Here is a 24,134-nt window from a genome sequence, read left to right as displayed (position 1 = left end):
TGTCAGTGCTCTTGTCCAAATTGTCTTCACATTTTAGCCTCCAACAGAACAGCCAATCCCATGTAAATAAAGTACATCCCTCCAAATCCAGGGGGGGGGGCGGGGAGCAATTTAAGCGCAGCTCCACTCGCTGGCAGTGGGGTAAGAGCGCAGAGAGTTATACATGGAAGGAGAAAGAGAAACTGAGCACACCTGGGGGAACCCAGGCTTTCCTTGTGGAAGAGACCCCTCTGTTAACCGTCCCGGGTGTCCCAGAGGAAGCTGCAGTCCTTCCCAAACTCGGCCCTGCGGACCAGTGGGGAGAGGCACCTGGGCTAATTCTAGAATGTAGACTCCTGGGCCCCAGAGTTCGGACTTGCTGGTGTAGAGGCCTGGAATCCACATGGTTTCCAAGCTCCTTAGGTGATTGTGGTCCCCAGTAACACTGGGAAACCAATCGAGCTGGTGGGACAGAGCTGGGTCGGTTTGGGCTGGAACCATTTCTGTCCTCTGTGACCTCAGGTAGCTGACCACACCCCTCTGCGTTAACCCATCCATCCTTAAGGTGGAGCTCCTAACATCAGCCTCACAGAGGCGACATGAAGATTTAATGGAATAAATGAAGCATTAATTGGCATTTGCAGCTTTAGAAATGTGACTTTTGGGGCGCCTGGGTGGCTCAGTGGGTTAAAACCTCTGCCTTCTGCTCGGGTCATGATCCCAGAGTCCTGGGATCGAGCCCCGCATCGGGTTCTCTGCTCGAGAGGGAGCCTGCTTCCTCCTCTCTCTCTGCCTGCTTCTCTGCCTACTTGTACTCTCTGTCTGTCAAATAAATAAATAAAATCTTTACAAAAAAAAAAAGAAATGTGACTTTCTTCCCTTGCGCTCCATAACATTTCATAACAGTGTCCGGGGAGAAGGAACTTTATCCTACACTGTTCTTCCTGAGATCGTCCTCGCTGTCTCCTTGCCCTGTCATTCCCTTTGGGGGCCTTGCCCTTGGGAATGGGAGCCAAACACGAAATTGCTTCAGATTCATTCTCTCCATTTCAGAACACGTTGCCTGTGTTCTGTCGACTTAGGTGGCCGGCTCCGGGGAGCTGATTCTCTCACCGATTAATCCATCATGATGCGTTAATGGAGAAGAGCCGTGTGTTAAAACAATACTTGGCAGGTTATAGGGGCCCCTGGGTGGCTCAGTCAGTTAAGCAACTGCCTTTGGCTCAGGTCATGATCCCAGGGTCCTGGGATCGAGTCCCGCATCGGGCTCCCTGCTGCCTGCCTCACCCTGCCCTACTGGGGGGTTCTAAGGCCACGAGGCCTCCACGACTTCCTCTTTCCTTTCAGATCCCACCAGACTGTTGCTGGACCATGCTGCGAGACACCAGAACTCAGACCTCCTCAGTCAGCGTAAGTTGGGGCTCTAAAACATTTAATTCATATAAATCTCCAGGAGGGAGAAAGGATCCATGTAAGTGTGGAGAAATACGACCCCGGAAGCCTATGGCAAACATGTTAGAAATTGACTACTATCCAAGATGAAGGTAATCTTAAAAGGCAACGGACCAGATCTTATCCAGTTTCTTAACTCACAGGGTTGAGATTTGAGATAAGGAAGAATAAGGATTTGAATGGGGCAGAGAGTCACACCGGTGTCCCCCACCCCGGGGGACGAAGCAGGTGGGGATTTACTCTGGGTGCGTGGGAGAGGGATCCGTTTGAACACAAGGGTACACACAAAACCATGGCTTCCAGGCAGGAGAATCCTGCCCGTAGCCGCAGCCACCTCTCCTCTTCCTTTGTGCGCACTGCCCAAGGCTCGCTGCGGAGTCTAAAGCCGAAGAGGAAACTGAAAGGGAGGCGGAGGCAAAAGAAAAAAGTTCAAACAGGCTCAGCCCGCCCTGCCGTCCCCGCACCCACCACCCGCGTGGGGCACCCCCAGCCTGTGTCCACACAAGCGCATTGGGACCTGGGGACTCTGTCTCTCTGTTGGTTACTGGGGTGGTGACTTGGTCTCCTGTTCTCCTGCATCATACGAGCTCAGTGAAAGGGGATCATTTTTGGTCCTGGGGCTCCCCTAAGCCCTCTTTTGACTTCCCTTCCACACTGCTCTTCGCACCTCAGAAGCTACAAGTGGTCCGTAGGGTGCCTTAGGGTCAAGGGCTCCATCTTCCAGCGGAGGCGACTGGCGGTGTGTCCCACGCACTGACCGCCGCTTGAGAACTAGCTCACAAAGTTCCAAGGACGCACAGGCTCACACGGCCTGTCCCGCAAACCTACTCACTTCAGCAGGTGCAGAAGAGGCGGTGGGCACATTGAACCTGACCCCCACCCGTTTCTGCCATTCATCCTGGTTTGGAGGAGAAGGCGGAAGTACATCAAAAGCGTGTTTGGGGGGAGGGGGACAGCTCCCCTCCCCCTGCAAGGAAGGGCATGTGTCCTTGCTGTGCCTAGGGAATAACACGCCCAGGTTCTCAGGTCACCATCCCTGCCCCAAGTGCTCTATACTTTGTGTTTACATTAAAGAGACCATCTAGATCCAGGGCTGTCCACACAGAGCAGGAAACAGATGTGAGGATGGGGCCAGGAGACCCTGACGCAGGCTCTGAGCACCTCATCACGCCCCCTTCTCCTCTGCAGAAGGCTTGCTTTGCCTTTTCGCAGCCATAACACTTGCCCCGCCAAATGCCCCCCCACCCCACCCCACCCCTTGGCTTGGATCCTGCAAAGACGTGGATCCCAAGTCTGGCCGAGGCACAGGATGCGTCTGAGGAGAAAGGACATACCCTGGCAAGTCCAGTGGGGAAAGGAGCTGGGGGCCAAGCCCTGACAGTGGAGGGGATTCATGGGCGGTCGGGAGTCCCTTCGGGTGAGCCGAGAAGCGGGACATTCAGAACTACAAAGGGACCCGGCAGTCACGCGCTCCTGGTAGCCTGAGTTAGTGGCCTCAGTCATAGAGAACCGCATGGAGGGCCCTCTGAAGGTTCACCAAAGAGTGACCACCCAAGATCACAAAGAATTTGGGATGAAAACCGTTTGTCGACCTGCTTCTGGTTGTTTCCTACAACAAAGCCTGGACACAACATCATGTCAAAATAGGCTGTGGTTTCAAAGATGCATGATCTTCAGTTTCCCTTCCTCTTAATCCATTTCACAAGATGTTTAAGCTGTCTTCAGGTGCTTTATGGTTTATAAATCACCCAAATGGCTTCGGCCTGATGTGTTGGTGTGTTTTAATCAAAGAAGCTTTATGATGGCCAAGAGCCAAGTTTTATGACATTATGTTTGTTTTCACTGAAGAAGAAGAAAGGTGTCTATTAAGGACAATAAAGGTTAAAGGTGTTGTCAAATAGTTGGCTCCAGCGGCTTATGTCTTTATTCATTGTGACTCTCCTCTCTGGTACGGACCATCTGGGTCTTAGAGAATTGGAAAACACCCTTTTAGTGAGCCATCTATCAGAAAATCTAGGCAGTCAAGCTTCTCCTTGGTAAGCTGGGAAGTCCCATTTTGCAAAGAAGGGCTAGACCGTCTCTTTGAACACCTGACTATAGGTCCCATGATTGTCAGTGGCTAGGGCGTTTTTCAGACACTGCCAGAAGTATGGCTGAGCCTGAGGGTTTGTTGGCCACTCGAGGACAGAACTCTTACACAGCCTCTTTCGGAGCTGGAGGAACTTGGATTTCTGAAGGGGCTTCTCAAGGAATATCAAGATAATGACGTCCACTTTTTCATCCATGAGCCTCTGATGGGACAAGTAAAACGCTATCTTGAAGTTCTCAGTCTTTGCGTACTTGTTTGTCATCACAAACACTGTCTTTTTGCTAAGCTGTATGCTCTGGGAAAGGTTTTCCAAAACTGGCTGCCCGGGTAACCAATCCCTTTCCTCCAGACATAAATTGAAATGTTTGTCTCTTGGGTCTTCCAAGTTGGCCACCAGTTCATCTAAAACCCATTCTGTCACCGCGGGATCTTTAGTGTCATACACCACAAAGGCGTCATAGCAAGAATCCAGGGATGTCAGACGCCGATACCCCCTTATCTTGGCCTTACAGAAATGGTAGCTATACCACACATCCCAGAAGTAGAGGTGGTTGGCTGTTGTAATCACCATCAGAGAAAGAGCCACCGACAGGGAAAGGGAGAACAGAATCAGGTTGGTCAGGTCTAACTCACAGGTATACAGATCCAGGGAGACTACACTCTGGCCCTTGTGTGCTCCTGGCCCCACACAAGTCACATCTGTGGCCAAGTAAGGAATGGTCACCTCTGTGTGGTTAACCCACCAGACAAACCACACGGCATCACAGGTGCACAGAAACCGATTGTGATGCAGAAGTAACATCTCCAGATTGTTGAGAACGTTTTCAGGAAAGCTGGTCTTTTGGATAATCTGGATTTTATTTGAGCTGAGGTCCAGATACCGCACCTGGAAAGCGTCTTGTAGAAAATACTTTGTCAGTTGCCTGATTTGATTATACTTAAGAATCAGTTTCTTGAGGCTTCTGGAACAGTTGTATAATCTGTCGGGGACAGTCTTCAGCTCGTTGTAGCTGAGGTCCAAAGTTTCTAGATTCTTCAGATGCTGGAGTCTTTCCCAGTTGAAGGACTTGAGCCCATTTTTGACCAAGGAGAGAGTCTTCAGCTTCGGAGGCATGCCATCGAAAACTTCAGAAGGCAAGTAAGTCAGGGAATTTTCCGAGATGTCTAATTCCTCTAGGTTCAGCAGATTCTTAAAGAACTTAAAGTATCTGTTATCACCATCTCTCCATAAAACATCCAAATGATTGCCTCTGAATTCCAGAATTCTAAGAGACTCGCTCTCCATGGTCCTGCTGGTGGAGGTAGCGATGTCATTGTTGTTCATCATCAGTTTCTTTAGAACTTTTAAGTTCTTGGTAAAGTTTAACATGTGAGTAATTCCTTCTGATTGGAAGTAATGGCTGTTACTGCTAATATCTAGAACTTCCAGGTTGCGCAACTCCTCAAATGCCGTTGAGTAGAGTAAATCAAGCCGGTTGTTTGAGAAGTCCAAATACTTCAAGTCAACTAAAGGCTGAAATTCACTGCCATTGAGAGTTTGGCCAATGGTATTTCCTGACAAATTTAGGCATTTGAGGAAAGAGAGATGCCGAAAATCGGAGGACTTGATAAAAAATATATTGTTTCTACTTAGGTCCAAGGTCTGCCCATACATGTAACAATCTTTATTAAAAGGCAAGAAAGAAGGAGTCTCTTTGTTTTTGAACCTGCAACTCCTTGCGTACTCATCATATCTGAAATAATGCAATGTTTCGAGGACCTGAGGTGCTTGACCTTCTACGGAAGGTCTGGTGCTAGAGCAGAAGCCAACTTCGCTTGAATCTCCTGAAGGTGATATTTTATTCATTGAAAGATCTATGACTTTCAATGTTTTGAATTGTTCAAATATGCTGAGGTCTGCAATTTTTATGAAGTTAGTGCCGAGATCAAGAACTTCCAGATTGGAAAGACTCCGTAGCGGGGACAGATGATGGCTGCTCAGCTCCTTAAAAACGTATCCTTTGATCCGCAAAACTTTCAGGTGTTTCAGGGACGAAAATGCATCTGACAGATTCAGAGCTGCACGATAGACCTGAAGTTCATAATTGAAGGACAGATCCAACTGGACAAGGTTGTGAAGAAGATACAAAAACTTGGCATCCCCAATTTCTTTGGCCAAGAAGTTTTGGGAAAGATCTAGCTCCTTCAGCTTTTTAATGTTCTTAAACCATCTTTGGGGCACATGCTGAAGAGAGTTACTGTGCAGACGTAACACTTGTAATTCTGTCAGCCCGTCGAAAGCCGATGGGTGGATCTGGAGGGGAGAATTATTTTCACAGGGTGTACAAGGAAATGGGACATTGTAACAACGAGGGCAATTTCCACTTAGGTCAAGAAGTTGCAGTTGATGGAGGTTATTAAAATCCTCTTTTTGGATTTTTGCAATGGCGTTGTTATAAAGATAGAGTTCCGTTAACGTAGATGGCAAAGTAGTAGGGACATAGGTGATATTGTTAGCTTTTAGGGAGAGCAGTTTTAGATTTTTCAGACTCAGGAAAGCATCTTTTTCAATGAAAAACGAAACATTACAAGGGTTGCGAAAATAACAGTTTTGGCCCAAGTAGAGCCTTTCTATGTTGGTCAGTTCTGTTAGGTTATCTTTCATGATGGAAAAGATACTGTTGGCCTCAAGGCTCAGCAGCTGCAGGTTGGGAGGAAGACCTGCAGGTATTTCTAGAAGCTGGTTTCCATCCAGATAAAGGGATTTCAAATAAGTGAGTCTAGTAAAGCTTCTGGGTTTAATCTGTGGCCTCCTGGGGCACAGATGGTCTTTGGGCCCTAGTCGAACAGGTATACAGTTGCATCGGAAGTCGATCTCTACCAGATAGTCCAGCTGGTGGAAGGAGGCTGGAGAGAGGCTGGGTATGTGGTTAATGGTGAGGGTGAGGTTGGTGACATTGGTGGGAATACCTCCGGGGATTTCTGTCAAATGCTTGTCCGTGCAGTCTACAATCACGTGGGCCTTCGGAGCATCCAGACTGACATCACAGGGCAGGGTCTTAGGAAACCATCTAGCTCCAAGGAGTTTGGAAACTAGGATTGTGTTTAAAAGCATAAAGAGCTGTCTCTTCAATGTCCACATTGGAAAACACCTGAAAGTATAAGAAAGGCCAAATCACCATCATTCAAAATCATTCTAAAATATACCAAGAGTCAGATTTAAAATTTCCCATCTACTAGGGCACCTGGGTGGCTCAGTCGTTAAGCATCTGCCTTCGGCTCAGGTCATGATCCCAGAATTCTGGGATCGAGCCCCGCATCAGGCTCAGTGGGAAGCCTGCTTCTCCCTCTCCCACTCCCCCTGCTCCTGTTCCCTCTCTCACTGTGTCTCTCTGTGTCAAATAAATAAATAAATAATCTTTAAAAAAAATTTTCCCATCTGCTGCCTCTGTTTTGCTACAGTTGCAAAGAAACAACCCAGGTCTTATTCTCAAAGGCCTAAAGGGCATCTCCCCACCCCTCACGACTGTGCTTGCCCCACGACGGGGATTCATCATGATCGAGTTACACGTTCAGCTTTTAGCATGTTAGCTTTTCGGTTCCATAGCTTTGAAGGTGGTAGAAGCAGCATTTTCCTGTCCACTGTTATTTAAAATAGCACAACAAAGGAGCTGTCAAATAGCTACCCAAGTCGGAAATTGGTGGATGAAGGAATATTAAAATGAAAATATATTGGGAAGAATGACACATTAAGAGTTTAGTGCAGGGGCGCCTGGGTGGCTCAGTCGGTTAAGCATCTGCCTTTAGCTCAGGTCGGGATCCCAGGGTCCTGGGATCAAGCCCCACGTCAGGCTCCCTTTTCAGCTGGGAGCCTGTTCCTCCTTCTCCCTCTGACTCTCCCCCTGCTTATGCGCGCACTCTCTCTCTCTCAAAAAAATAAAACCTTAAAAAAAAAGACTTTATGCAGTTACTGTTTGCTCACTAATAATCCTGCTCTAGCACACATTGCAAGAGGCTTTCACAATATTCAAGCTTCTTAATATTGTAAGTAGAAAAATTAAGAGAGCCATTATCCCCATTTTACAGATGAAGACCTAGCTCAGCGACAGTAGCTGATTTGACCAAGGACACTAGTTGTCATTTTGGTGCTGCCATGCTATGAGCTGGCTTTCCTCTTGGACTGTTTTTGGAAATCCAAGATGATCTAGGGATGAACGTTTTCCCTATATGTTGGCTTTACATTACGTGAATTTGGAAAAGAAGAGAGCAGAGTCGGGCATTGCCTGGGTGAGTCCTGACGGATCAAAGACGATACTTATGGGAATGAAAGGAAGGGGGAACCTAGTAATAGTTATGCTAAGGCTATAGGCAGAAAACCAAGACTCTCACAGGCAAACTGGGACCTATGGAAACCTGCCCGTAATGGTGATTCTTTGGCAACCAGGTTTAGCATGAGAGACAGCAGGACCCTGGGGAGAAAGACCCTGAAAGGTGGGATGGGAAGTACTGAAGAGCTTTGCTAGTCACCATATTAACTTGAACTGACCCTGCCTTAGAAGGTGGTTTAACCAGGGACATGCCTTCAGGTTTCAGGATTTCTATCAATATTTTACTCCAGAACACTGGCTTTGGTTTAACTGGTGCTAATCCATTGAATGATCTAATGTGTATCTCTACAACAGGCTTCTAGATCAGTGAATGCTTTTGTCCTCCCATCTGACTGAATCAGCCAATTGTATTGATAGCTCATAAACCAAATGCCTCCTTCCCTTAGATCCTCTAATGGATCTAATGGAAAGGTAGGCATCTAATGGAAAGGTAAGTAAGCAGGTTTTTCCTGAGCTTTCCTTTTCTCTAATTCTATTTAGGAATTCTAATTCCTTTAAGGCTTTACCTCCCAATCTGGAGTATTTGAATCCCTGGGAAGATATGGTACTAGGCCAGGGTATGCAGGAAACCCTTAGATAAATATGGTCTATCTCCCTGGAGCAGCGATCTACTCAAAGATTTAGGAGAAATGTTCATCACTTAGAGAAGAGGGGTTGAGTCAAGATGGACAAAGGAGAGAAGCAGAGCGAGCTATTTTTATGGTCCCTGATAATAGGATCCCAGACCCTGGACCCCGTCTCCGGCTATGCTTCTGTCAGAAGACGTGATGGGTGCATGAACCCCAGTATTAGAAGGTGACAAGTACTGCTGCGAAGGGGGCCAGAATGAATAAAGGACAAAGTGTGAACCAGGTGCCCTCTTCTGATCCCACTCCCACCAACCTAGATGAGCTCCTGGGAGGAACTGGGAGGATCCCTGAATTAGCAGAGTTAAAAACAGGAACTGATACCAATCCCCACCACAGAGTTTCCAGAATACGCCTAGTTTAAGTATTTCTGTGATGGGGGGAAGTGGATGCTCTAAGATGAAGACAGTTCAGTTATAGAAAAATGAACAGTGGTGAGTTTGGAAATGCTTAACAACCGGCTGTCCTCCCCTAACCCACATCTCTGATTTGTGAAGTCCTGATTTATGGCATCGGTCAGTTCCCATAGTGTGAGCTGCCATTGTGAGATCACTGAATGCGGAGTTGGGGAGAGATGTGCAGAACCCTGCCCTTAACACACCTGCAACAATGACTGTGACATTTTTATTTTATTTTTTAATTTTTAAAAGGTTTTTATTTATTTATTTAGTTGACAGAGAGAAAGAGAGAGACAGCCAGAGGGAACACAAGCAGGGGGGATTGGGAGAGGGAGAAGCAGGCTCTCCACCGAGCAGGGAACCCAATGCGGAGCTCCATCCCAGGACCCCGGGATCATGACCTGAGCTGAAGGCAGATGGTTAATGACTGAGCCACCCAGATGCCCTGACTGTGACTTTTTAGCCTCTATATATGGACATAGTATGAACTGGAAGGAAAAATTAATCAGAAAGTCTTTTTTTTCTCCTTTATCTCTAAACTTTTTCTTGCACCTGTCCATTTACTACCACCTCCTTCCTGCCATTAGCCATTAGGTCTTACCTGGACTACCGCATGATACTCCAAAATAGTCCCCTAATTCTCCTTGTCCTCTACAGTCCATTCATCAAATGGCATGAGAGTAGTCTTTATAACCATGAACGTCATTAACTACAATGACTTCCTATTATACTTAAAATCCTTATTATTGCTTATATCATGCATGTTCTGACTCCAGCCTACGTCCATGACCTTGAACCCTCCTTCCCCTTCTTTGACCACATGCCAGACATCTGGCCTGTTTTCTGTTCTGCATTCGATCCAGTCTTGGCACTTGCTGTTCCCTCTTCCTGAAATTATCTTTCCCCTCCTCTTCCCACAGCCAGGTCATTCTCATCCCTTAGGTGTCTGCACAGATAGCACATATTCGGACAGACCCCTGGCCAACTCATCCAGTACCCTTCCATGTAGTCCTAATGACAGTGACAGTAACCTTTGTTAACTTAGGTAGCACTTACTATATTCTTAATATCATTTTCAGTGTTTAAATGCATTAACTCATGAAATCCTCTTAATAACCACATGTAAGTGGTACTACAGATCCTCAATCCTTCCCCAAAACCTTTGGGGCTAGATGTGTTTTGGAACTAAGAACTTTTCAGATCTTAGAAGGTAATATGATATGTGTATCTACATATTATAGAATATTCTTACGGGGTCCCAGGGCAACATCCCATAATCAAACACAAAAATATTTGTGCAGTGAAACAAAGAATTCTCCACACTAAGTGGGGAAGGAAGGAAGGGAAGGAAATCACGGAAAGCCAGTGAGCAAGCCCGCAAGGACTCAAGCAAGGAAAGAACTAGCTTGTTCCGTTCTGATCAAGATTCCCCTCCAAATGAATTCAGGTCATATGTTTGCCATTGACTGAGTTACAACAAAGCTTTCATTCTGGGGATTTTGCAACTGTGGACCTCTATTATTAATTTCCATTTTACAGATGAGTCCACTGAAGTGCAGAGAGGTATATGTACTCTACTAGATCACCCTGCTTTATTTCTTTCATGGCCCTTAACACCATCAGAAATTACCTTGCTGATAGCTTATGTGCTTATAACTTGCGTGCTGTTTGCTTAATGTCCACCCTGCATGAGAAGGTAAGCTGTAAGAGAGCAAGGCTTTGTGTATCCTTGTGTAAAACAGTGCCTGGCATTTAATTCGTGCTGCATTATGTTTGCTAAATGCACGAATAGAAGAATGAATGCAAGCATGAATGAAATAAAGCAAAATACTTCCAACGAATTTCTCCTTGGAGTAGACTGTTTTAGGCTACAGCCCCAGACTTGCCAAGAGATAACATTCTATCTCATCTATTTGCCTGAGGATTCCCTGGGGAACGAGGTTTTAGGAGCTCTGCTTTCTACTGCCCAGTTCGAACCTGCCTTCTTCAAGACACTCTTTGGGATTGACCTAGACAGAAGTATTCACTCCCTCTTCTCATCTGCTACTGCCCTGATTATACATGACATGAAACAACACTTTGGACTGAGGGCTGGAAGAATGGGCTCCCAGTCCTGGCTTGGTACTCCACTACCCACGTCCCCTCATGAGGCAGCACTGTGCTCAGCAAAAGAGCCCCCTCCAAGAGAATGGTGGACCCAGAAACAACAATACGAGACACACCAAGGACCAAGACAACTGTCCAGGACCAAGACAGTGGATCTGGAACAGAATATTCCCCAAAAATTCCTTAGCTAGGAATTATACCAAGTAACTGGTGAGAAAGAATTTATTAAAAAAAATCAGAATTCCACTGACATATTCTTTCTCTGATTTGACAAATATTTATTGAATACCTACTAGGGGCAGTAAACACACAGCCCCTGCCCTTAAAGAGCTCAAAACACAGAGGAGGAGAGACCAAAAAAAATGTATGGATTTAAACTGAAAACATAGAAAGACCATTAGTTCTTCCTAGACAAGATGTTGATGCTTGTGTATGTGGAGATTAACTGTACATTGTTCTTACTCCACATGGTATTTTCTGATACTTTAAATTAGTTATTTTTATCATCCTCATCAAATTAAATATCTCTCCATATCTTTGTCCCCTTACTTTCATCTCATAGTGATAGAGTCTCCCTTAATAGAGTCTATTTCCCAGACTCCCTTGCAGCTAAGCATGGCCTCGTGACTAAGTTAAAGCCAGTGTGATGGGAGAGGAAGCGAGATGTGCAATTTCTGGGATATGTCCTTAAACGGAGGGGCTGTTCCCCTTCTTTCTGTCTACTTCCATCTGGCTTCTTGTAATATAGGCGTTGTAGCCACCTATGTTGAATTTTGCAAATAAGGAAAATGTGCTATAGGGATGATGAAGCAACAAGGTTGATGAGCCAGAGTGCCCAGATCCTTGCACGATCTCATAGAGGAGAGTATAAATAATGGCTCAGAACTGCTGACCTCTAGGGGTTTATGAGAAATCACAAAGTTGTTATACTAAGCCAGGATTAATTGGACTTTGTATTGTACAAATGTAAACCTACTTTCAGCCAGTGTAGAATTTAGAACTTGGAAGTAAACTGCTGCTCATGAAAGAATGGAAAATATGTGACATTGATGCTATTAGGCTATGGGCAAGACAGATTCAGACGTCAGAGGTTGGAAAGCTATCAACCCATGTCACACCATTGCAAAATAACTATTGCCCATGCAATCTTGGAAGGCAGAACACTCATCAACTGTGACTTTTGTTTTATTTTCCCAGTTTTATGGAGATACAATTAACATATAACATCATATTGGCTTAAGGTGTTCAACATGATGATTTGATAAACACGTATCTGGCAAAATGATCACGGTAAGTCTAGTTAACATCCATCACCTCGCATCGTTACAACTGTTTTTTGTTGTGGTGAAAACTTTTAAGATCTACTCCCTTAGCAACTTTCAAATACACAATACTGTTAACTACAGTCACTGGGCTACATAGCCTTGGAATGCCAACTGTGACTCGTGACTTTACTCTTAGGGGAAATGGTTTGGCAAGATTCGGAATGATGATGCATGTTGAGGGCTTCTGACTGTTTTTGGCCATCTTAGGAGAGGCATGAGCCGTGGCTGCAGTCAGCCATCTGCAAGCAGGGATGGAAGGAAGTACAGCTCTGCCAAGTGAGGTTTTGTCTGCCTACCACCAGAACTCTAAAGTTGATTAAGACTTCCTTAATCTGAAGCCTTGCAAGGCTAAAAAAGCCTCCTGCTTTACCCCAGACGAAAGCAGATGAATGGACAGAGTCAATAGCCTTAACAGCCTTAAGAGGATGTAAGTGTGGGCTCACATGCATTTTTCAAACATTTTTCCATTAAGTATTTTCCAGCAGACAACAGAAACCAGTCCAGGGCAAAGAATCTGATTAGGAATGCTGTCTTCCCCTTGATTCATACAGCCTCTGGGGAGCTGATTACGTTGAGACTGAGGGACATTGACAAGATACAGAATCTTTACACTTAAAATGGTCTGGAGCTGCTCTGTCTAAAATGATGGCCACCAGTCACATGTGGCTATTTAAATTTAAATTAATTAAAATTAAATGTAATTTTAAAATTCAGTTTCATTCTAAATGGTAATTTAAATACCCAATGTTCTTTAGACCAAAGGATGGCGAACTTTTTGTGCGAAAAGCAGAGAGAAAATACTCTAGGCAAAATTGAGATGATTATGTGGGTATTTAAATTACCATTTAGAACGTAACTCATTAAAGTTGTAAAAACCATCCTTGGCTTATGAGCCATACAAACACAGGCAGTAGTTTGCAAACCCCTGGTCTAGACAAAAATCTTAAGCTATATTAAACTTGCACATAGAATTAATGCTAAGAAATTCAACCCAAGATCGCCAAATATGAGAAAAAATCATATTGCCTACAAAGCCTGTAAGTCTGTTCACTGGCACCAATTTCAAGCAACAGCATTGAACAAATGATTTCATCATCATTGCAATTCTAAGAAATAGGTTTGTTTGCAACAAGGAGAGTGAAATGCAGAGCCTACAGAACCGGCCTAAGGTAAGACTCAAATAATTCAGACACAGAGCTGGCACCCTTGGCTGCTCTGTTATACCACCTTTCTGGAAGGCTCCATGTCAGTGCACCATTCCTCCCTCTAGATGGTGAATGCTCTTAGTCTAGTACCTTGCTTGTCTTTATACGTCCTCTAGCATTATGAAGCCTGCCACATAGTGAGCATGCGATCAATAGCTACTGAATAAATCCAGGTTTTGAACTTTCTTAAGATCCCACAGAAGACACATATTGAATGATCATGAATAGCAAAGTACTCCAAAGGTCAGAAGTGAGGCAAGGAAGTGAGGAGACAACAGGAGGGCTTGGGACCTCTAAAAGGAAGGGGGAAAGTGGGAAAGTGCCACAGAAGGAAAGGCAATGGTGTCAGAGGAAGGCCATGGGAAGTGAAACTGCACAAGGTCTTCTACTCGATTCTTTCTCGGTTCTGTTCCCTTGAACCTGAAACCCCAGTGAGAACGCAGAGCTCACTTGTCTCTCCTGGGAACAAGCACAGCCTATGCTCTATAGCTGAGCCCCAGCCCAGCTGGCCCTTGTGATGCTCTATGGCAGGCAGGAGGTCTCCCGGCTTTCCATGTCTGCTGCACCAGGAGCCTGGAACTCAGAGGTACCAGCGAGTTCGCATTCTCTCATCGGCGCCAAAGGGAAGTTGAACTGCAATGAAAGGTTGCATTCTGATCAAGCAAAGGAGGAAAGAAAAATGGACTCAATGAACAAAACCTTTCTAAATGTTTTAAAGAGAAATAATATCCTTTGAGGCTTCCAAATTTAAAAGATATTCTTGAGAAGATGATTGAAAGATGTGAAGTTCTGCAGCGCCCAGGTGGCTCCGTCGGTTGAGTGTCTGACACTTGGTTTCAGCTTAGGTCATGATCCCAGGGTCATGGGAGCAAGCCCTGCATTGGGATCCACATTCAACTCGGAGTCTGCTAGAGATTCTCTCCCTCTCCTTCTCCGTCTGCTCCTCCCCCTGCTCATTCTCATTCTCATGCTCACGCTCGTGCTCTTGCTTTCTCTCTAAAATAAATATCTAGAGATTAATTAAAATATATGAACAAAAAAAAGTCTTGAAAAAGAGTTCACTCGGTATTGAGGCAGACCTATTTTTTCATCTGATACAAATAATCCACATTATTTTGTTTTGCTTGCTTTTTTGGCAACAACTGCCTAAAGACACGTGCCCTTTGGTAATTTGATTTGAAAGTAACAGAATACACCATGACATAAGCTCAGCGTTGGCTACAAATCACAGCTAATTACACAGGCAAATACGCTGGTAAGTTTGGATGCTCGATTAGTGAGCTAAACATGGTTAAAATGGGAATGTTTGACTCTGTATGCACAGGTGTCCTCCTCTCACCAGTCACCTCTTTTTGTTAAAATGGAAAATGTGGAATTCACGCTGAACAGCCATCAGCCATTCTTGTTTTTTTTTTTTTTAATAACGGCTGCCTTTTATCACATGCTTATTACATGCCAGATGCTGAAGAAGACATGGTATTGATATTACATCACTGAGCCCTGACAGTGAAATTGAAAGGACATATAAATATTCCCATTTCCCTGATGGAGAGATAGTGATCGGAGAGGCAACTGAACCAAGAGCCCACGCCACGCTAACCCATCCTCTTCAAATTCCCTCTACAATTACAGCCAATGTGCTTGGCGTGTGAGCCTGTGTCTTGCTTTACTTTCATTTCAGCTCAAGGATTCTGAGCATTGTAAGGTTTCCGTATTGTGCTATTTAGAGGTTTGTTGTTGTTGTTTTTTAAGATTTTATTTATATATTTGAAAGAGAGAGAGAGCACACGTAGGCAGAGAGGCAGGCAGAGAGAGAGGGAGAAGCAGGCTCCCTGTTGAGCAGAGAGCCTGATGTGGGGCTCGATCCAAGGACCCTGAGATCATGGCCTAAGCCAAGGGCAGCCACTTAATTGACTGAACCATCCAGGCATCCCTAGAGTTTTTTTTTTTTAAGGATTTTATTTATTAGAGAGAGAAAGGAAAAAAAAAAACAAGCAGGGAGGAGGGGCAGAGGGAGAGAGAGAAGCAGATTCCTTGCTGAGCACGGATCTCCACAAAGAGCTCCATCCCAGGACCCTGAGATCATGACCTGAGCTGAAGGCAGGTGCTTAACTGACTAAGCCACCCAGGTGCCCCTAGATTTCTTTTTTTTAAAGATGTATTTATTTGAGAGAGAGAGAGAGAGAGAGAGAGAGCAAGAACATGTGATATCCTCTATTCCTTGAGGTTTTTTTTTTTTTTTTCATAAAGAACATGTGTTGCTTTTATCTTAAAAACATTTTAGATAATCCAGAGCAAGTAATAAAACCTTAGCATAACAATAGAAGGAAATTACGAAAAACGAACATTTCAACAAGTTTTGATTGATTCCCGCAACATGCCAGGTACCCACTTCTAAGTGTTGGGTCACATCAGTGGACCAAATAGAAGAGATTCCTGCTCTTTCCGAAGCTTATGTTCTCCAAATAATAAACTGAAAAATATAGAACTGTAAGCATCCTATGAATGTCAGTTGGTAAGGGTTAGAAAGAAAGCGCAGGGCGGGGGGAAGGGGGTCAGGCATGTGAGGCAGGCTTGTGACCATCAATGGGGTGTTTGGGGAGACATCACTGAGAAGCTGACATGTGAGCAAGGATCTTGAGGGAAGGAGGAAGTTGACCAGGCAGCTGTATCCAGGGAAAAAAGCATTCCAGAGGGAGAAGCCTCATGCAAAGATGGAAAAACTATGCTGGAATATTTGCAAGAATGGCCACGAGACGGGTGTGCCCGGAACAAGGGGAGGAGAAGGATAGGAGATGATCAAAGAGGGGGGGTCCATAGCCCCTCGCCAAGCATGCTGGGCCCTGCCGACCGTTCCAAGGAAGGATGGTGGTTTGCACTGAGTGGAATGCTGAAGAGCGACACTGCCTGACCTATATTTTAGAAGGCTCATGCTGGTTGCCGTGTGGAGAACAGATAATGAGGGGCAGAGGCGGAAGGACAGAGGCCAGTCAAGAGCCTACTGCGGGATTTCAAGCAACAGACCCAGCTGGCAAGGGTGTAAGTGATGAGAACTTGCCAGATACTGGATATATTTTGAAGGTGAAGCCAAAGAAAATAAGACTTCCAAGTTCTTGGAAGAATGAGGGATTGGAAATAGCAAACATTTTGGGGAAATTTCCTATAAAGGGGATCAAAGACACTGGCAGGTGTTCACAGGGCCAGTAGGGTCAAAAGAATTTATTTTAGGATGAGAGAAAGAACAGCATGTTACAAGGCTGGTGAGAATGAAACAAAACAAAACAAAACACCAAAAAGCATTCACGATGGTGATGAGGATGACAATGACAAGGATGATGACTTGGAGAGAAAGGACAGAAAATGGAATGTTGACCCTGAGCAGGACAGCAGGGAGGAGACCTAGGGCTCCAGCAGGGAGACCGGCCCTAGCTAGGAGCAGAAAAATCTCAACCCTAGTGTAAGAATCCACACATTTGTTCACACATCTCCCATCCTTCTTGGAACCCAGGCGGGCTTTTCTGAGTGTTTCCATGGAGAGCAGCTGCATTGCTGATGCCGTGGGACTTCCGAGGCTAGGATGGAAAAGGGGATAGGGTTTTCACCTCACCTAGGGCTATTTCTCTCTCGATTTCTCTGTGTCCCCACTTTCTTCAGGGCCCTGAGCCTTGGACCAGCCTTGGAAAAGGCCTGGCTACGCTGCGGCCGCCATGTTGAAGGGCCACACGGAGCCGGAAACACAGCTCGCAGCGGCGGAGGCTTCCGGCCCCACCAGGCCTGTGACGAAGGGGTTTTCAGGGGAGCCCAGCCACAGAGAGAGCACACACGGGACCCTGTGATTACCCAGTGGCAACAAGGAACCCCCCCACCCAAGCCCCTCACCTTTCTGTAGGTAATTTGCCTTTCCCTTAGGCTCTTTCTCACACAGGTTTGCAGAGATCCACTCTGCTTTGATTTCATTCCTCTCAGTCACATCCATCACGGAGGGGGAATCCATCTTGAGATGGGGATACCGCGGCCTGGGAACAATGACCACCATGGGCGTTGCCATTCCTTTACCTAGCCAGTCGGTGAGGAGGCCAACAGACGGGGTGCCCCCTGGGGCTACTGTTTGCCAGGCTTCAGGGGATAACAGCTCCAGGATCACACAGGGGGGAAAAAAGGAAAAAGCCAAGTTGCCCTAGAGTTGAAAAGAGTATCAGAAGAGGCATTTCTGGTGGCGGGAGCTTTAGGCCAGCCAGGGAAGCCAGGGGTCTCATCTCCCCTTGGGGGATCCTGAGACTGGCTGGGCTGGGTTGAACCAGAGGTGAAGCTTGGCTGGAAAATAATCAGAAAGGGCCATGGAAGAGGCTAGGAGTTGGGGAACATGTGCTGGAAACCCATGAATTTGAATTCACTCACCTTTTACCATGTTGATATTGAAACTCTGCCCCTAGGGGTTAATGAGGTTGAAACTGCCAGAAAGCTGAAAGCTCGTTTTTCAGACAATTGTTTCTCCCCTCAAGGTCAACTCATGTGGTTCCAGCCAGCAAACAAGCGAGGCCCTATATTCCTATGCGAGATCAGGAGCCCGACACCCCACCCTGTGGAAACAGGTTCTCCTCCCCGGCAACCTCTGTAGCTCCTTCCCCTGGTCCCAGAGGGCCATCTGGCTCCAGCCGCACAGGCTTCGTTAACACAATGGGTGGCTCGGTCATTAACCGTCTGCTGCCTTTGGCTCAGGGCATGATCCCAGAGTCCTGGGACCGAGCCCCACCTCAGGTTCCTTGCTCTTAGCCCCAAGAATAAGGAAGTTAAACTTAACTTCGGTGAATCATTTTTACCTCAGGAGCCTCTGATTTCCTTCTTTTTCTATTTGCTTTATAGACTGAGACCCCACTTGGAATTACCCTAATAAATCTTTGACAAAATAACCACCCCTTTCTCTTGCAAATTTTGAAAGATTTCTAATTATAGGCTAATCCCTGTAAAGTATAATTACCATAAATGTCAAAGTCTCATTATATAACCAAAAAAAAAGTATGAGGATATAACCAACTTATTCTAAAAATAGAGACTTTTGATCATTTATTTCCTACCATTTTAGCCCAACAGACCTAGTTTTCAAAAATAAAAGAATAAAATGATATAAAGTAGTCTTAGATAAATTAGCAGCTTGATGGCTATTACGCATCACAACAAGCACCAAAGACCAGAAGATATGCAATCTTCTTTGACCTTGCATCCAGCCTGCTTGCTTCCCTTAAACCACCACCAAACCGTTGGCATATGTTTCTGTAAGGGGCCAGTTAGAATTTATGTCTTGCTGGCCATCCAGTGTCTGTCACAACTACTCTACCAGCAAGGCGATTGCCATGTAGTGCGAAGGCGGTTAGAGACAACATCTGAACAAACAATAAAATTGTGGGCACTAAAGTTTGAATTTAACGTAACTGGGATGGGTCATGACATAGTATTCTTCTTCTGACTCTTTCTTTTTCTTCTTTTAAAAGTTTATTTATTTGACAGAGAGAGTGCACAAAAGTAGGGAAGGGGCAGAGGGAGAAGGAGGAGCAGAGGGAGAAGGAGGAGCAGACTCCCCGCTGAACAGGGAGCCCGATGCGGGACTCAATCCCCAGACCCTGGGATCATGACCTGAGCCGAAGGCAGACGCTTAACCGACTGAGCCACCCCAGCGCCCCCTTTCCTCTGACTTTTTCAATCACTTAAGAACATAAAAGGTTTCTTAGCTTGTAGGCTGTGCAAACATAGGCGGCAAGGAGGGTATGGGCTGTGGCCACAACACGCCGCTCAGCTCTAAGCTTTGGCAAGCTTCGGAGACAAAAGGGATCTGGTCTTGGTGTGCAAAGACACTGCTGGGTCCATCTGTAATGACTGTGTTAATTTTAGCACAATTTTTCAAATGTTGGCTTGCTTAATTTAGTAAATAAATTTCTCATTACCTCTTTGCTTGGCCACAGAGAAATTTGCTATAGTTACGAGCAGCAGAATGAATGTGTTCACTTTTAAAATTGCTTAGCCACAGCTACATACTGGCACGTTTCTTTCTAATACTGATCTCCGTACTGCTGTCTATTTCACATAGTGCAAAGCATTCCAGCCTTAGTTAGGGTTTTGTTGGGGGGGGGGGGAGATTTCATTTTTTTTTTTAAGATTTATTTATTTTAGAAAGAGAAAGAAAGCACGAACAGGAGGAGGAGAGGGGCAGAGAAAGAGGGAAAGAGAGAGGCTCTCCCACTGAGTGTGGAGCCTGATGTGGGGCTTGATCTCACGACCCTGAGATCATGACCTGAGCGGAAATCAAGAGTCTGACGCTCAACCGACTGAGCCACCCAAGTGTCCCGGAACGATTTGATCTTAAATTCTTATTCTGCCACATAAGAGCTCTTGGACTTTGGTGAATCACTTTACCTCATGAGCACCTTGATTTCTCAGTGGTAAAATGGTCAGAATGTGGGGCTCCTTTGCAAAACTACTAAGAAAAATAGGTAACATGTGTGTTCATGTAAACTGTGCTCCCAGATTAACCAACATCGAGTAAGCGTCTGCTTGAGACCCTTCCCCCCTCTCTCCTCCCCTCTGCTCATGCCCACCCCCCGCACCCCCATTCGCAAGCTCTTTATAAATAAAATCTTTAAAAATTAATTAAACCATGATTTGATGATTGTATAACATACCATTAAAAGGGGGACCACAATTAAGTAATCCCTCCCCAACATTTGGCATGAGATATTCTCTTTGCCATGCCACATTGACAACCTTGATAAATAATTTGCCACATCCTTGATCATGTCTTTAAAAAGAGTTCTAGAAGTGGAGTTTCCATATCAAAGGACAGGACTTATAACTATTAATAAGGTTGAGTCATTTCCCTGTGATTCCTGGACTCTTGTAGCTCTTTTTTTGAAAACTGTTTCCAAGTCTTTTCTTATGAAAGATCTACCAAGTGCCCCTTTACTCATCAGGAATAAGGTATCGTTATGGAGTTTCACAGGTTCTGAATGTCTCCTGGGTAACACTGTGAAGGGCTTGGTCTAGGTGTGCAGAGCAGAGGGGCTTGAGCACAGCTCCCGGAGTTGGACTTCCCTGCTGAGACCCCTCAAGCTTCTTAAAACCTCCTGAAGCCTCATCTGGGCCTCACAGGGCTGCTTTGAAGCTGAAACAGAACCTTAGACATGAAGCCCTTGGCATGATGCCTGGCCGACACAGCAACGGGTCAGTAAACCCGACCACTCTCTATTATTACCGGCACCCTCATGCCACCCCTCAAGGGCCAAAGGCAGATGTGGGCATGGGTTTGTGTAAAAATAGACATCTGAGTTTCTAGGAAATGAAACTATAAGCAGTTGTTTCCTTTGCAACACAGCCCCCCCCCCCCCCCAGTGTGGTTAATCCTTCGTTTGGTCTCAGGCGCAAAATGAGCTGTGGGGCCCACACTCAGATCTAGAAATCAGCAGGGGTTCCCGCTGAACGTACTCCATCATGGCTTATTTGGGTGACAAATAATTTCAGAAAAAGGCCACCGATGTCTGCTTCTGACTAATTTTTGACACCCCTAATAGCTCACACTGCTTGCAAAGAACTTGAACCCATGTCCTGTGACTTGAGCCTCCTGGTGGCCCTGAAAGGGCACCTGGAGAGGTTCTTAGAATGTTCTGCCTCAACAGAGAAGGTGAGGCTCGGGCCTTGGGCTCCTCACAGTCACTAGGCCTTGATCTTTGGGTTTCTGGGTCGGTCTTCCCAGTTTCAGTCCGGTCAGGTCAGTGGAGCGAGAATCCCTCACCATTGATCTCTGATCATCCTTGATACCTGCTAACACCCCTTGGCCCCTCCCCTCCTCCAGGTGATCACTGACCTCCCTGGCCTGCTCACAGCAAGAATCCCGTCCAGTCGGTTTATCCAGAAGCCGCCCCCACCCCTGACGTTTTGCCTTTGCTGTTTTCCATCCACCCACAGCCACCCTACTTCTTGGCTATAAATCCCCAGTTCTCTACCGAGGCCTCCCCGCCCCTGCCCCCCAACAGTTCCCGAACAAAGCCTGCTCTTAAAGCCGTCATGACTGTCCACCAACACCCCTGGTCTCTTTGCCAGCACGGGTCTCCTGAGCTGCTGGTCCTAGGTGCCCCCCCCCCCAACATATGTACTCGCTCAGAGGACACCACAGGCTGGAAAAAGCACAAGGTAACTTCAGTGATTTGTATGGTTTCAACCCCCGAAACATCAGATGGACGAATGAAGGCCATAGAAGTGATTTCCCTAATTCAAACATCTGTTCCTCCCACCACAGCTCACATTAACTCTTGTAGGAAGTTGGACAGAGCAAGTGTTGATTAATCTGAATTTACATAATGCCATGATTCATCTTGATTATGAAATATTGATGATGAAGAAGATTCCCCCCCCACCCTGCAAATAACTAAAATACAAATTCTTAAATATCTCTCTGGCCAGCTGGTTTCAGTTCTTCCCAACAAGATGACCGAGAACACTTTTTTAGGGAATCTCTTGGCTATTCTTACCCTTTTTAGTCTTCTTCCACAGAGAAATAGAGAAGTCTGGTTGTAGAGAGCAGAGCAGGAAAAATGTCAAGTTCAGCCCGCGATGGATCCAAGAGCATCAACTAAGATAAAGAGAAAACACTGCATTTTACATTGCAGAGAGGTTAAAGGACTGTAGCTTCAAAACACACTGGGACGTCGCTGGAAAATGTGCTCTTGGAAACAGTCATTAATAGTATTTACTTCCTCAAAGTTATGTAAACTAGAGGAAGACTCTAGCAAACCAGTTCTAATATTATGAACCTGACATTGTCTTCAAAGAATTGACATTTTAGACTACCAAATTTTTCTTTAGATTAAAAAAATTTTTTTTGGCATATACCAAAAAATTCTTTAGATTAAAAAAAATTTTTTTTTGGCATATGATTTGGGTTCCCTCTTCTCCCCTCCCCACTCCCTGAGAATGGCTCACACACCTAATTAAACTACCCAAATTTGTCCGCGAGTGGAAAAATACCTTTCCGGGTTGCATGGAGTGATTCTATGTCTCGAGTCTTCAGAGATAAGAGATGGTATTCAGGGACTGTGGGGTCCCAGAAGGTCCACGCTACCAGCCGGAGGGCTTCCCAGTGCGAGGACAAGGTTGGGGGGCGGGGAGGAGCATGACTGCTAAACCACGCAGACAGGAGGTTTGCAGAAGCACCAGGTTCCTCTTACTTCTACTACCGTAACTGGGGCAATGTCTTGTCTAATGCAAACAACCCTGGAGGCGGACCTTCCTTCTCTGAATGGGCGACCCTCTCAACCTCAGCTCTCTGGACCTTTTTGGGGACATAATTCTTTGTCGCCTCGTAAGATGTTGAGCAGCATCCCTGACCCCTCCCCACGAGATGCCAGAAACACTGTCCTTCCAGTTGTGACTACCACAGATGTCTCCAGAGATTGCAAAATATCCCCTGGGGGGCCAACGAGCCCCAGGTTGAGAGCCACTGCTCTATAGATGTCAGAGAGACAGGTCTAAATTTACCTTGCTCTGTCTTCACACCCCGCCCCCACCATCAAAAGGGCCCCTATGGTTTGGAAGCGGGGGCAGGTCTTCCAGCTGCTGACTCACTTCAGTAGACTAGGTCAGCCGCCCTTGTCGCCTGGTGTCATATGAAGCCTTGCTTCGCAAAGTGGGGTCTTCATAACTGTCCCCTTCTTCGCCGATGATCGCGTCCTTTCACCAGGCAAACTATCGTTTGTTACGTTTAGAGGTCTTGAGTCCAGGGGCTCCTGGGTGGCTCAGTGGGTTAAAGCCTCTGCCTTCGGCTCAGGTCATGATCTCAGGGTCTTGAGATCGAGTCCCACATCGGGCTCTCTGCTCTCCGGGGAGCCTGCTTCCTCCTCTCTCTCTGCCTGCCTCTCTGCCTACTTGTGATATCTCTCTGTCAAATAAATAAAATCTTAAAAAAAAAAAAAAACTTGTCCTTGAGAGATTTGATCTATTATCTCACTATGTTATGGTAGACTTTTGCCTCACAATGACTTTTTCACTTCCAGCTTCTGAAATGTGGGTAAGATTATAATAAATGGTCACCATTAGTATTGATCTTGTTTCATTTTCTATTGCTCTAATAAACTAGTGAATGTGCTTTGTTGTCATTTTGATGGAAGTGGCATATCTAGGAAGAATCAATTAATATGTAGTCCTTACCCAAGCAGTGATTACTGACATGCTGGCAAGATTTTTCCCTACTACAGTCCTTTCTTTTTAAGGACTCAAGGTAAGATGAAATGATGGTATCTCAGTTTAGCAAACAATTAGCTGAGTGAACCTGGGTCTAACCTCAATTTCTTCACTTATAAAAGACAGATAATAAAATACTAATAACCTCACTGAGTTTTGTGAGACTCTAGAGAGAAAATCTGAGTAAGAGCTCTCTGGAATTGGAAATGCCCTTTACAAATTTTATGTGTTAATACAGTTGTTACTAAATTTGGAAATTCTTTTCCTCAGTTTTATTAAGTTGGTGTGGGGAGATCAGCTGATAGTGATCAGGGTTAATATACTGAAGTCACCAGATCGGTTGAAAAATGACTAGATGCAATA

The 24,134-nt window shown here is 45.5% G+C and overlaps 1 protein-coding gene across 2 annotated transcripts; it reads right to left on the bottom strand.

The window, feature by feature from the left end:
- Window positions 1-3,368: 3,368 nt before the first annotated feature.
- Window positions 3,369-23,313, bottom strand: TLR7 (toll like receptor 7). Of its 2 annotated transcripts, none has more exons than XM_045995506.1 (3): window positions 23,157-23,313; window positions 22,064-22,164; window positions 3,369-6,651 (listed from the first exon to the last, which is right to left on the bottom strand). In XM_045995506.1, exon 3 carries the CDS (start codon window positions 6,639-6,641, stop codon window positions 3,501-3,503), a length of 3,141 nt encoding a protein of 1,046 aa, XP_045851462.1. In that variant the 5' UTR covers window positions 6,642-6,651; window positions 22,064-22,164; window positions 23,157-23,313; the 3' UTR covers window positions 3,369-3,500. The 2 variants fall into 2 exon arrangements, with proteins under 2 accessions (XP_045851462.1, XP_045851461.1); XM_045995505.1 differs by lacking the exon at window positions 23,157-23,313 and adding an exon at window positions 22,560-22,937.
- Window positions 23,314-24,134: the final 821 nt, after the last annotated feature.

This window comes from Meles meles, chromosome X, assembly GCF_922984935.1.
Source record: "Meles meles chromosome X, mMelMel3.1 paternal haplotype, whole genome shotgun sequence".
NCBI lineage: Eukaryota > Metazoa > Chordata > Mammalia > Carnivora > Mustelidae > Meles > Meles meles.
Note: the sequence above shows the minus strand (reverse complement) of the source record. Positions and strands in the feature narration are given on the sequence as shown.